At 43.1% G+C, this 13,176-nt stretch overlaps 1 protein-coding gene across 1 annotated transcript in view; it reads left to right on the top strand.

Annotated features, from left to right (window-relative positions):
• SRGAP1 (SLIT-ROBO Rho GTPase activating protein 1) overlaps nt 1-9,996 on the top strand; it is a 319,302-nt gene extending 309,306 nt beyond the window's left edge. The window contains exon 22 of the mRNA XM_010386925.2: nt 8,506-9,996. Coding sequence (XP_010385227.1) covers nt 8,506-8,883 — 378 coding nt within the window. The 3' untranslated portion in view covers nt 8,884-9,996. The remainder of the gene's footprint in view (nt 1-8,505) is intronic.
• The last annotated feature ends 3,180 nt before the right edge of the window (nt 9,997-13,176 follow it).

Here is a 13,176-nt window from a genome sequence, read left to right as displayed (position 1 = left end):
AAGGGGAGTAGTTGGCCAGGTGCGGTGGTTCATGCCTGTAATCCCTGCACTTTGGGAAGCCAAGGCAGGTGGATCACGAGGTCAGGAGTTCAAGACCAACCTGACCAATATGGTGAAACCCCATCTCTACTAAAAATGCAAAAATTAGCCATGAGTGGTGGCACGCACCTATAGTCCCAGCTACTCGGGAGGTTGAGGCAGAAGAATCACTTGAACCAGGGAGGTGGAGGTTGCAGTGGGCTGAGATCACACCACTGTACTCCAGCCTGGGTGACAGAGAGAGACTCCATCTCATAAAGGAGAGTAATTCTCTGCAGAAGAAGGCAGGGCATTGCTCCAAAATCCTAGAGGCCTCTGCTGTGATTCACCTATGGGGGTCTGCCAAAGGCTCTAAACAGCAGCCCTATCTGCCACTGAACCTCAAGTACCATTGGATCTGCTGGGTCCTATGGCCCAAGTGACAGAGCAGCTTGCACAGTAGCCTGGACCTGTTGCAGAGCCTTCTCCTGTTCTGGACACCACTCAAAACTGGCAGCCTTTTGAGTGATTCAATAAATGGGCCAGAGACTCAATAAATGGGCCAGAGTAACACACCCAAAAGAGGAACGTGTTGTCTCCAAAATCCAAATGGGCCCACTAGGCGTTGTGTGCCTCTTTCTTGGTTGCAGGAGGGGCCAAACGCAGCAACTTATCCTTCATCTTAGAAGGAATATCTTGATAGGCCCCACACCACTGGACCCCTAGAAATTTTACTGAGGTAGAAGGTCACTGAATTTTAGTCAGATTTTTTACCCATCCTCTAGCACACAAATGTCTCACCAATAAGTCCAATGTGTTTGCTACTTCTTGCTCACTGGATCCAGTCAGCATAATGTCTTCAATGTAATGGACCAGTGTGATACCTTGCAGAAGCAAAAAGCAATCAAGGTCTCTCCAAGTAAGATTATGACACAAAGCCAGAGAGTTGATATGCCCCTGAGGTAGGACAGTAAAGGTATATTGCTGGCCTTGCCAGCTGAAGGCAAATTGCTTCTGGTGGGCCTTATGGACAAGAATGGAGAAAAAGGCATTTTCCAAGTCAGTGGCACCATACCAGGTACCAGGAGATGTGTTTATTTGCTCAAGCAATGAAACTACATCTGGTTTAGCAGCTGCACTTGGAGTCACCACTTGGTTAAGCTTACAATAATCCACTGTCACTCTCCAAGATCCATCTGTCTTCTGCACAGGCCAAATGGGAGAGTTGAACGAGGATGTGGTGGGAATCACCACCCTTGCATCTTTCAAGTCCTTGATGGTGGCACTAATCTCCATGATCCCTCCAGGGATGCAATATTGTTTTCAAGTTTACTATTTTTCTAGGTAAAGTCTGCTCTAATGGCTTCCATTTGGCCTTTCCCACATAGTAGCCCACCCTACCAGTCCAGGAGCCAATGTGGGGGGTTCTGCCAGCTGCTAAGTATGTCTATGCCAATTATGCATTCTGGCACTGGGGAAATGACCACAGGAGAAGTCTGGGGACCCACTAGACTCACTGTAAGTCAGAACTGAGCTAAAACTCCATTAATTACCTGACGTCCACAAGCCACTACTTTAACTGGAGCACCACAATGACGTTTTTGGTCCCCCAGAATCAATGTCAGCTCAGAGCCAGTGTCCATTAGTTCCCAAAATGTCTGATCATTTCCCTTTCCCCACTACACAGTTACCCTGGTAAAAGGCTGGAGGTCCCCTTGGGGAAGTATGGGATAAAGATTCACCACGTAAATTGTCAGTAATATAGCGGGGTCCTTCCTCAAGGGGACTCGGCCTCCCCTTCATTCAAGAGGTTCTGGGTCTGTAAACTGGGTCAAGTCTGGAAATTGATTCAGGGGCCGTGATTCTCTGTTTTTATAATTCATATTAGTCTTTTGTCCATCTGACCTAGAAGTTTTCTGCTTGTATAAATTAAGTGGGAATGCAGTAGGCTTCCTATCAATTTCACTTCTAGGAACACTATGATTAATTAGCCAATGCCAGAGCTCTGCATAAGTCAGACTATTCAGCTTGCCGCTTTGCCTCTGCTGTCCATTACAGTAGCTACGCCCACCTTGTCTTTGACAGTTGAGTGTCACCACTTGGCTTCTGCCACCTCGGGATCCTATTATGTCCATTGTATTTAAATTTTGTAGTTGAGTGACTGCGGTTCCCACCGTTAGATCTGACATACAGAGAACAGCAATTACAGGGCTCTTCAAAGATGCAAGGGCTGGCCAGGCACGGTGGCTCACGCCTGTAATCCCAGCACTTTGGGAGGCTGAGGCAGATGGATCACAAGGTCAGGAGATCGAGATCATCCTGGCTAACATGGCGAAACCCCATCTCTACTAAAAATATAAAAAATTAGCCAGGCATGGTGGTGGGTGCCTGTAATCCCAGCTACTCGGGAGACTGAGGCAGGATAATGGCATGAACCCAGGAGGCAGAGCTTGCAGTGAGCTAAGATCGCGCCACTGCACTCCAGCCTGGGCGAAAGAGCCAGACTCCGTCTCAAAAAAAAATGCAAGTGCTGCCCTCACAAATCTGTTTTGCAAGGCATTAGTCAAGGGCTCTCCCAGCTGGGATGAGTAGGTCTAAAGTGACTAATCCACTCCACCATCCCAATCTCCCTAAGCCTTTGGATCCCTTCCTCTATATTAACCAAGGGAGATCAGGCATTTCCAGCTCACTCACAGTGGGACATCTTTCAATCCACATTTCAGTTAACCAAGCAAATAAACTTAGAACCTTTTTTAACTCCCTGAGCTGCAACATTCAATGCAGAGCTCCTACTCCTACTTAGTGGGCCCAAATCAATAAATTCAGCCTGATCTGACTCTATGTTCCATCTACCATTATCCCACACCCTTAATATCCATTCCCATGCCTGTTCTCCAGATTTCTATTTATATAAATTAGAAAACTCAAGGAGTTCTTTTCTAGTGTAGTGCACCTGTTCATGGGTCACACTCTCAACCTCACCTCCAGGGGCCCGCCAGGACATTAGTCTAGTTATGGGTCTAGAAGCAAACAGGTGTTGGGGGTGGCTCCTGAGGAGAGTCAACATTATCTTGCCTGGCAACTGCCTCACAGGAGGCCATCACCATTGCCTCAGGCAGCGCAGGGTTTATCTCCTCAGACAAAGGTGGAAAGGCTGATGGCAGCATGGGTCAGGGAGGGGATGTTGCCACTACTGGGGATAGGGAAGCTGTTTCTTCTGGCAAAAAAGGTTCATCAGAGTTTACAAGCTCAGTGTCCCCAGCTTCATTAGGGTCCTCCCACACATCCCCATTCCAAGTTGTAGGGTCCCACTGTTTTCCAATCAATGCCCTTGCTTTAACAGTAGACACCTAGCAAGGCTGTGCATGCACCTTTCATTGCAGGTCAGCCACTCTAATGATAAGAGCTTGTGTCTGTTTTTCCACAATTTCAGCTCTTTCTCTCAGGAGATAAGACTCTCACTCAGGGCAGTCTTAGCAGATTTGAGGCTCAGTATCTGCCTCTGAAGCCAGGAGATAGAATCCTTGAGTTCATCATTTTTTTTCATTCCTTTGTCCACTGAACTTAGGAACAACCAACGAGCTTCATTATGTTCCGTGGTTCTCTACACAATACTCCATACAAATGTATTATGTATGGAGTTACTAAACTCCTTGCCTCTTATGAGCGATGAATCGGGAGTGTCAAATGCATGTATTTTGCATAACTCTCCAAACAATTCACACCAAGGACTATCAGTGTTCTTCATCCTATTAGAAGTAGAGTCCTTAGTATTTTGGGGTCTAATCATATAAAGCAGAAGCCCCAAAACAATGAAAGAACTCCATCCTTAATATTCTGTTCCTCTAGAACCATTCCTGATACCAAAATCTGTCTTAGGGTTCTCTGGAGGTACAGAATTAATGGAATACATATACATATAAAGGTGAGTTTATTAAGTGTTAACTCACACAATCACAAGGTCCCACAATAAGCCATCTGCAGGCTGAGGAGCAAGGAGAGTCGGTGCAAGGTCCAAAACTGAAGAACTTGGAGTCTGATGTTTGAGAGAAGGAAGCATCCAGCATGGGAGAAAGATGTAGGCTGAGAGGCTAGGCCAGTCTAACCTTTTCACATTCTTCTGCCTGCTTTATATTCACTGGCAGCTGATTAAATGGTGCCCATCCAGATTAGGGGTAGGTCTGCCTTCCCCAACCCACTGACTCAAATGTTAATCTCCTTTGGCAACACCCTCACAGATACACCTTTGCATCCTTCAATCCAATCAAGTTGACACTAGGTATTAACCATCACACTAAGAGTGGTGGTGCATGTCTGCAGTCCCAGGTACTTTGGAAGCTGAGGCAAGAGGATTGCTTGAGCCCAGGAGTTGGAGGCTGCAATGAGTTATGATTGGCCTATTGCACTCCAGTCAGGGTGACAGACCAAGACCCTGTCTCCAAATAGATGTATGTTTATAGTCAGTGAGAAAAGAGTGAATAGATTCAGGGTTTACCATTCAAATAATCTAAAGCAGCTTCCAGCTATCACTGAAGTTTAAAAACTAAGTAGATTTCAAAAAAGAGTGAATGAGAAATGAATGAAACATGGAAAAGTATTAAAGGTGGGTTATTTTTAATAAAAAGTACCCAAGGAATCCGGCCGCAATATGACAAATGTCCAAGCTATTTTCAGTGTTCTAACTAAAAAGAATTTGGGATAGTAAATTAGATTGTGAGAAGTTTAATATGTTTTTTAAAAATTAAAGCAATTTTAAATGTACAGCAACTTCTCAGCAAAAATCAAAAAGGTTTTGACTGTTTTATTTTTTTCTGTTTAAAGTGCTATGCAAGGCCCTTTGAGGCATATTTACAACCAGCAATATTTTACTATAGCTGAATTTAATGATTTGAGACACTTATAACATCATTGCTTATAATAAGCAGGTGAAACATAATTTGGGTTAGAGAGACAGGGATTTAGGTGCTTGGAGGTAGGAAGGCATATAAGGTCTGTTTAACCCTTTGACTTCTAGAATCAGGAAATTTTTTTTAATTGTAAATTATAAAAACAGGCCAAGCACAGTGGCTCATGCCTATAATCCCACCACTTTGGGAGGCTGAGGTGCGTGAATCACTTGAGGTCAGGAGTTTGAGACCAGCCTGGCCAACATAGTGACACCCCGTCTCTACAAAAGATACAAAAAATTAGCTGGGTATGGTGGCAGGCACCTGTAATCCGAGTTACTCTGGTGGCTGAGGCACAAGAATCGCTTGAACCCAGGAGGCGGAGGTTGCAGTGAGCTGAGATTGCAGTATTGCATTCCAGCCTAGGTGACAGAGTGAGACTCCGTCTCAAAAAAAAAAAAATGTAAATTGTAAAAACAAAAACTCAACAGATAACTAGGCTCCGCACATGTCTCTGAGATAAATACTTGTAAAAAAAAACAAATCCGTATGTTTAGCCACAAACAGAAATCACGTATGAAAGTAATAACTTGAAAAGTGATGTCACCCTCATAAAATGGCTTCCAGATTTGCTTTTTATCTTTCCATCTTTAGCTTTCAGATTTTCCCATGGGGACAAGTAAGCATGCCATCATTGTGTTCATTAAAAAAAATGCAAATTATTTTATTAAACAATTTAATGGAATGCCTAATGGAGATTTTTCAAAAAACTACCACATCCATACATAATCATCGTATCTTGGTTTATTCATTATTGGAGACTGTGATTTAATATCAGTGTCTTAGATTATTCATTTAGCAAATCTTTATTGAGCATTTACTGTATGCCAGGTCTCATACTAGGTTTTATGCAAACAAAGTTAAACAATAGCCGCAGTCTCTAAGTGCTCACATTCAATCTAGTCGAGGAGATGAATAGGGGAATGAGTTACCATTAAACCGTGCCATGAGGGGTGTGCTCCAGATGAGTGGGAGAAGCCCTGGGAATATGTCGGGAAGAGACATTTCAGTCACCAGGGCAGTGGATCTCTACCATCTCACACAACATTCTGCCTTTTTCTTTCTTAATTGTGGTTAAAAAATAAAATAAAATTGACCATCTTAACCATTTTTAAATGTATAGTTCAGAAAGGTATATTCACATTGTTGTGAAACATCGCTCCAGAACTGTTCGTCTCGCAAAACCAAAACTCGGTACACATTAAACACCTCCCATTTCACATTCCAGTCCCTGGCAACCATCATTCTTCTTTTTGTTTCTATGAATTGGACTCCTTTAGATACCGCATATAAGTGGAATCATACAGTATTTGTATTTTTTGTGACTGGCTCATTTCATTTAGTGTAATGTCCTCAAGGTTTACACATGCTGTAGCACATGATAGGACTTACTTCCCTTTAAGGCTGAATGATACTCCTTTGTATGTATATACCACATTTTCTTTATCCATCCGCTGATGGAGCACACTCCACCTTTTTGAAACAAATTTATTGTAACTTCCCCCTTTTACTTATCTGAAATAAATTGACTTTTTTTTTTTTTTTTTTGAGATGGAGTCTCACTCTGTCACTCAGGCTGGAGTGAAGTTGTGCTATCTCGGCTCACTGCAACCTCCACCTCCTGGGTTCAAGCAATTCTCCTGCCTCAGCCTTGAGAGTAGCTGGGGGTGTGCCACCATGCCCTGCCCAGCTATCTGAAATAAATTGATTGATATATCTATTTTGAAAATATATATATAAAGCTCTAAATAGAATATAAAATTAAAGGGAAGTTGATATTAAAACAAATGTATTTCAGTTAATTATCAACTAAACTAGAAGACAAATGAAGTAGTGATGCTTTCACCTACATGGTAGAATTTCCATAAATGCAATAATTAAAAATGCATGTCGATATGGGAGTATTCAGTTAATTGAGTTAACTCAAATTCCATGAAAAGAGCTTCCATTAGTGATAATATTTCTCCAAAATGGTGAACAACCCTTGGTCATACTGTTACACTCAAAACAAAAAATAACTTTCCTAAAACAATAACATTCCTAAAAAATTTAACACCATCCAAAAGATATTTTATGTTTATGTATTAGAAAAAGAGGTTCTAGACTCAGGTTCTTAAGAGAATTTTTACCTATATAAATGTCTGGAGGACATTCAAAAGTTGAACAAGGTGCAGGAAAATTCACTGCATGTAAACGCACCAGGGCACTTGCAAGATACCTAATATGTCTGAGCCTGCCCATCAGCTGCCAATAATGCAACCTTGTTATTATGAAATTAAAATCCACACACACACAACATATTACAAAAATGCCCTCTATGAGACAGTACCACTTTCATTGAGATCCACTGGAAAATTGTATCAGGGGAAGACTTAAACTGAATTTCGAAGAACTTCTTGGAATTAGCCAAGTGTATAGTAAGTGCTCAAAAATTTGTAGAATGAATGAATGAAGCCAGATTTTTTTATTCCTATTATATTTATTTCTTGAGAAATTATTGCAGTATCTAAATTTAAACTTTTATCATAAAAGTTGAAAAACTTGCCCAGTGCAGTGGCTCATGCCTGTAATCCCAGCACTTTGGGAGGCCGAGGCAGGCAGATCATGAGGTCAGGAGTTCGAGACCAGCCTGGCCAACATGGTGAAACCCCATCTCTACTAAAAATACAAAAATTAGCCAGGTGTGGTGGTATGGGCCTGTAATCCCAGCTACTTGGGAGGCTGAGGCAGGATAATTGTTTGAACCTGGGAGGCAGAGGTTGCAGTAAGCCAAGATCACGTCACTGCACTCCAGCCTGGGTGACAGAGCAAGACTCTGTCTTGGGGGTGAAAAAAAAAGTTGAAAAACTGTTTTTCAAAAGTTTTCACAAACTTTTATCATAAGTTGAAATAGAATTTATATTAATAAGTCAGCAGGCAGACGTGGTGGCCTACACCTAATCCCAGCACTTTAGGAGGCGGAAGCAGGAGGATTACTTGAGCCCAAGAGTTCAAGACCAACCTGGGCAACTAGCAAGACCCCATCTCTACAAAAAATTTAAATATTAGCCAGGTGTGGTAGCACACACCTGTGGACCCATCTACTCAGGAGGCTACACAGGAGGTAGCACACACCTGTGGTCCCAGCTACTCAGGAGGTGGGAGGATCATATGAGCCCAGGAGGTCGAGACCGTAGTGAGCTGATTCGCACCACTGCACTCTGCCTGGCTAACAGAGTGAGACCTTGCCTCAAAAAAGAAAAAAAAAAAAATTTTTTTTTAAGTCAGCATGTAAGGCAGAGAACATTAGAAGGCTACCTAGGGCCTTAGGAAGGCCAATGTTTGATACATGGCTCCGTGAGCCATTGCATCTCAGTCTCCTGAATCAAGAATCAAAATGATTGTGTGAGATGGCATTATGTTTATATAGTCTGCGGACTGTGGAGTTAAAGATATTCATACTCTGCTGGGCCATTTACTTTGAAATTAAGTGTCTGGGTTTCTATACGTTAGTATTCATTATCAGTCTGTGCTTTCTCTCTTTCTGATTATTCTTCAATAGGATATTGAAGAAACGATGAACACAGCTTTGAATGAACTCCGAGAACTGGAGAGACAGAGCACAGCAAAGCATGCCCCTGATGTGGTGCTGGATACCCTGGAGCAAGTGAAAAACTCTCCCACCCCTGCCACTTCCACGGAATCTCTCAGCCCTTTGCACAACGTTGCCCTCAGGAGTTCCGAGCCTCAGATTCGACGTAGCACTAGCTCCTCCAGTGACACAATGAGTACTTTCAAGCCTATGGTGGCACCCAGAATGGGTGTGCAGCTGAAGCCTCCAGCCCTTAGGCCAAAACCTGCTGTTCTTCCAAAAACAAATCCTACCATAGGACCTGCCCCGCCTCCCCAGGGTCCAACAGACAAGTCTTGCACGATGTAAAAACCAGCCAAGCAAGGCCATAAAGGGAGGTGACTTAATAAAAAAAAAAAAAAAAACGGATTAGTGACAAAATCACTGATCCATAACTTTCCTTAGTTTTGTGCTTATAACTGGAGATCTTTTGGCTTTTCTATGTTGTCGAATGTAATGTCTGAGACTAGCTAAATTAACACGGGCATTTGTATTTTGTAATTTTTTAAAATAACTGGACATATGTCATTTTAAGGACAATAGAAACACTTAGACTTACTTGAAAATCCAATGCTGCACCACTTGTAATGAAGGCAACACCGCTCTCCACATCCTACAGAGCTTCAGGTTTAGTGTAGCCCAGGTGAGTCAGAAAGGTTGTGACCTGAAGGCAGAAGAACCCGAATTCCACACCTCACTGGAGTATAGCCAGTGTTGGTCTGTGGCACTTGGGCTGAAAGGTGATAATGGCATTGCGTGGTAGCTGACAATGAGCACCTTCGATTCCATGTGGAGTGGGGTTTAGCTCATGCAAAAGACTTACAGTTGTCTCCATGGGACGATCCCAGAGGGACTGTCAGTCTGCAGCTTGAGTGAGTTGGATGCTTGCCTCTTTCCTAACAGTTATTTCCCTGGGTCCAGCTTAAAGACTCGATGGAATTGGGTAGAACCTCTGCTGTTATTGCTTGAACTTAACCTGGGAAAGGAGAGGAAGACACCATCTCCAAAGCTATTAATGTCACTCCTTTTGTGAGCATGATTAGGCCTCAGAGATTTCCAAGTCCCTCCCCTATACTTACAAACGACTAGAAGGCTTTCATTTTAAAGACTTTCTGGTTACAGTATTCCACAAACTCCTCCAAAGATTTGTTGTTCAATAACTGCCTAGAAAATGTTTCTATCTCCCCAAATCCCTGTGTTCTCCTCTGTGAAAATGGAGGCAGCAAGAAGCACCTGAGGCCTTGGTTTATGCAGTGTTCTCTTTTGACTAAATCACCTAGGTTCCTTTAAACATGCTGCAAAGCCCAGGCATGGTGGTGCACACTGTAGTCCCAGCTACTCAGGTGGTTTACACAGGAGGATGGCTTTGGGCCCAGTAGTTCGAATCCAACCTGGGCAGCATACTGTGAGACCCTGTCTCTTCATAAAAAAAAAAAAAAAAAACTACAAAGACCTGATGATCCTAAATTTGAAATCCCAACTGTCCTCTCCATTTGTCTTTGAGCCTTTGAGCCAACCCCAAACTGGCCCTGGTACCTGAGTGAGAACCACGCAGGGCCAGCAGCAGAAGATGACCTTGTAATTCTCACCCAATTGTGTACCTCACAGCCACAACTTCTTTTTCTTTGTCCCTTTTCCCTTTTTTGTTTTCGTTTTTGTATGTGGTCTCTATATCACTCCCATAGTCAGCGGAACTCTCAATTGGAGATGCTCGTTCTCTGGCATCCTAGCACAGAGACAATTTTTAAGCCTATATTTATGCTATATCTTCCCCCTATCTTAAGAAAATTTGCTTTGGATTCCATTCTCCTACCAGCAGCAGCTGATATCACCTGTAGACCTGTGAGCATTTTATCGACTCTATCATTGAAGTTACTGATATTGTTGTTGTTGTTGTTGTTGAGAAAAATGGATTTCCCTTAACTAATCCCTCAGGCCCACCATTAATTTCCTTCTTGGTTTCATTTCAAACTGGCAGCCAATTGCATGCACACCTAAGAGCTACACAGTGTAGATTTTACTTCATCAGCCCATTGGTGAATGCATCGTGCAGAAATGAATTGGGATCTGTACTAAAATCAAGATCATTACTTTGATCTCTACCTCAGTCTGCCCGTCTAGTCATTCTATTACAGGAAGAGATTAAATCGATGAGATATTGTTACCTTTCAAAGTCACACTGCTGATTGCTTGCCTGTGGCCTGATTTCACAAATGAATAGTGATTTTTTTTCCCATGTATTTCTAGGTATGGTAAACTTTTAAACCTCCAAATTTTCAGAGCCATACTTTTTGCCCATTTTGAAAAAGAAGCCCAGGACAGTACCTTGTCCAGCCCCTCCCCATTTTCCCCGAGCTTTTGGGGTCCTTCAGCACCCTTGGACACCATGGAGATCCAGCCGGGACTGAGCTTTGAATAGCACTAGCCCTTTTAAACAATCCGCATGAATTCCTTAGGAAGTTTAAACTTTCCTAAATAATCCCCCCCCCCTTTTTTTTTTTTTTTGAGTTGGAGTCTTGCTGTTTCCCGGGCCAGAGTACAGTGGTGCAATCTCTGCTCACAGCAACCTCTGCTCACTGCAACCTCCATCTCCTGGGTTCAAGCAATTCTCCTGAGTAGCTGGGATTATAGGCGCCGCCACCACACCCAGCTAATTTTTGTATTTTTAGTAGAGACGGGGTTTCACCATGTTGGCCAGACTGGTCTCAAACTCCTGACCTCAGGTGATCCAATGGCCTCAGCCTTCAAAAGTGCTGGGATTACAGATGTGAGCCACCATGCCCGGCCATTCCCCCACTTCTTTAAAATAGTAAGAATTACTAAAAACCATATTCCTTGTTTGATGGAAAAGTAAGATGTTAACAGAGGGCATCAAAGGGCCAGAGGTGTCTTTGAATTTATTTTTTTTCAGTGTCTTTTCTGAGCTTTTCAGATCTTCCTCCTGCCTGTTCATTTATTCAACCTTCTATCTGGTCATCCTCCCCAGCAGCTCTTCTCTCTGGTGTGTCCACCTGTGGTGGAATGAGGATTGCCTTTCTGTGCTCCCCATCAGGACTCTGCTGTCTTGGCCGGCAGGAGTCGTGCTGCTGCAGCGCCTCAGAGGCTGTGCCTTCTTTCAGGAAACAGCTCCTAATACTCCCCCATCACTCACTTTACCTGTCTCCATCTTAGTTCCCTATACTCCTATTGTCACCTTGAGACTTTTTTTTTTTTCAATTGCATATGAAGGGTATGACCTCAGTGAGTGAGGACTCAGTAAAGACTCACCTCTTCTTACTTGGTTTAGTAAATGTCTTCAGATTCCAGAGATAAGACAAGGTGGCCACTTCACAAAGAATCCAGAATCATGCTCAGTAAAGCTCATTAAGAGCCACTGCAGCTGAGAAGGTTCACAGCCTTTCTTTATAGCAACAGAGGCAGCACACAGGAGAGGTGGGAAGACACAGGGAAATGAGAGAGAAGAAGGAGAATGAGGCCTTGAGGTGTTCTGCCCCCAGTTTCAAGGAGCTTATCAGGTTTCATGGGCAATTTGGGGAGGGGGGCATTTTGATGGTGGGTAAATGATGGCTCTACAAAGATTACCCGACTCCACTTACACAAGAATATGTATTCACAGCTGATAAAACTGTGTGTTCACATCCCATCCATAGAACTCACTGAAGGAGATTCACCAAGTCAGCCTTTTGGACTGGGTTGGGGTTTGGGGAGTAGATTTGGGGATAGAGAGAAAGGTACTTAGTAACATTTTCTAATGGGTGTTATGTGAACTGTTTGAACCTGCTGAGTGGCGCTTTGTAGAGCTCCATGTTCACATTCAGTGTCAGCACCATCCAACAGATTAGCACATCTTCGTACAACATCATTGGCTTTGGTGTACCTCGAGCCACCTGTAGAATAATTTATGGCAGGATCCCACAATCTACTGCAGTGATCGTGAACAGCTATCAGTGGATGTACCGCTCCAAGAGTCAAATTGTATCAGTTAAGAGTTTTCCAACTTTTGCTATTCCCCCCCACCAAAAAGCGGGGGGCGGTTATAATTTAAAGAAAAGGAAAAGAGGGGTGGGTTGGTAGTTGTGTCCTTAACATTTAGGAATGACATAGCCTCTGGAGTCTACAAACTGAAGAAACTTTCATCTGATCAGCCTTGGAAATCCAGTTACAGAGCCTATGGGTCTCTTGAGGGGGAGTTAGAGGATTCAAATTTGGGATGATGCTCATTGATTCCTGACCATAGCAGTGAGAGGCCATTTTTTGTGCAGGAAATGTGCTTGGGACTCAGTCTTGTTTTTGATTATCCACCACAGAAACCATGAGACACAGAGCAGCTTAGAAAGCTCTACCCATGCGTAAACAGAGCTCCCTACTCCAGACCACCTGCCACCCACCTGCCAAGCTGAGAACACAAGCTCCAGCTGGGCTGGAGAGTCAGGCTTGGTGCAGGGTGACTTTAGCGAAGTTTTGTCAGATTCATAAAGTAAACTGGAATTTGAGCTTTCACTTAGCCCAGTATACTTTCTTTAAAAAGTTAAAAAAAAAAAAAAAAAAAAAAAAAGTCTATGTGGTATAATCAAGATGGATACCTGTGTCTTTAAATTACGT

The sequence above is a fragment of the Rhinopithecus roxellana genome, chromosome 10, assembly GCF_007565055.1.
Source record: "Rhinopithecus roxellana isolate Shanxi Qingling chromosome 10, ASM756505v1, whole genome shotgun sequence".
Classification (NCBI taxonomy): Eukaryota; Metazoa; Chordata; class Mammalia; order Primates; family Cercopithecidae; genus Rhinopithecus; species Rhinopithecus roxellana.
This window is presented reverse-complemented; position numbering and strand designations above follow the sequence as displayed.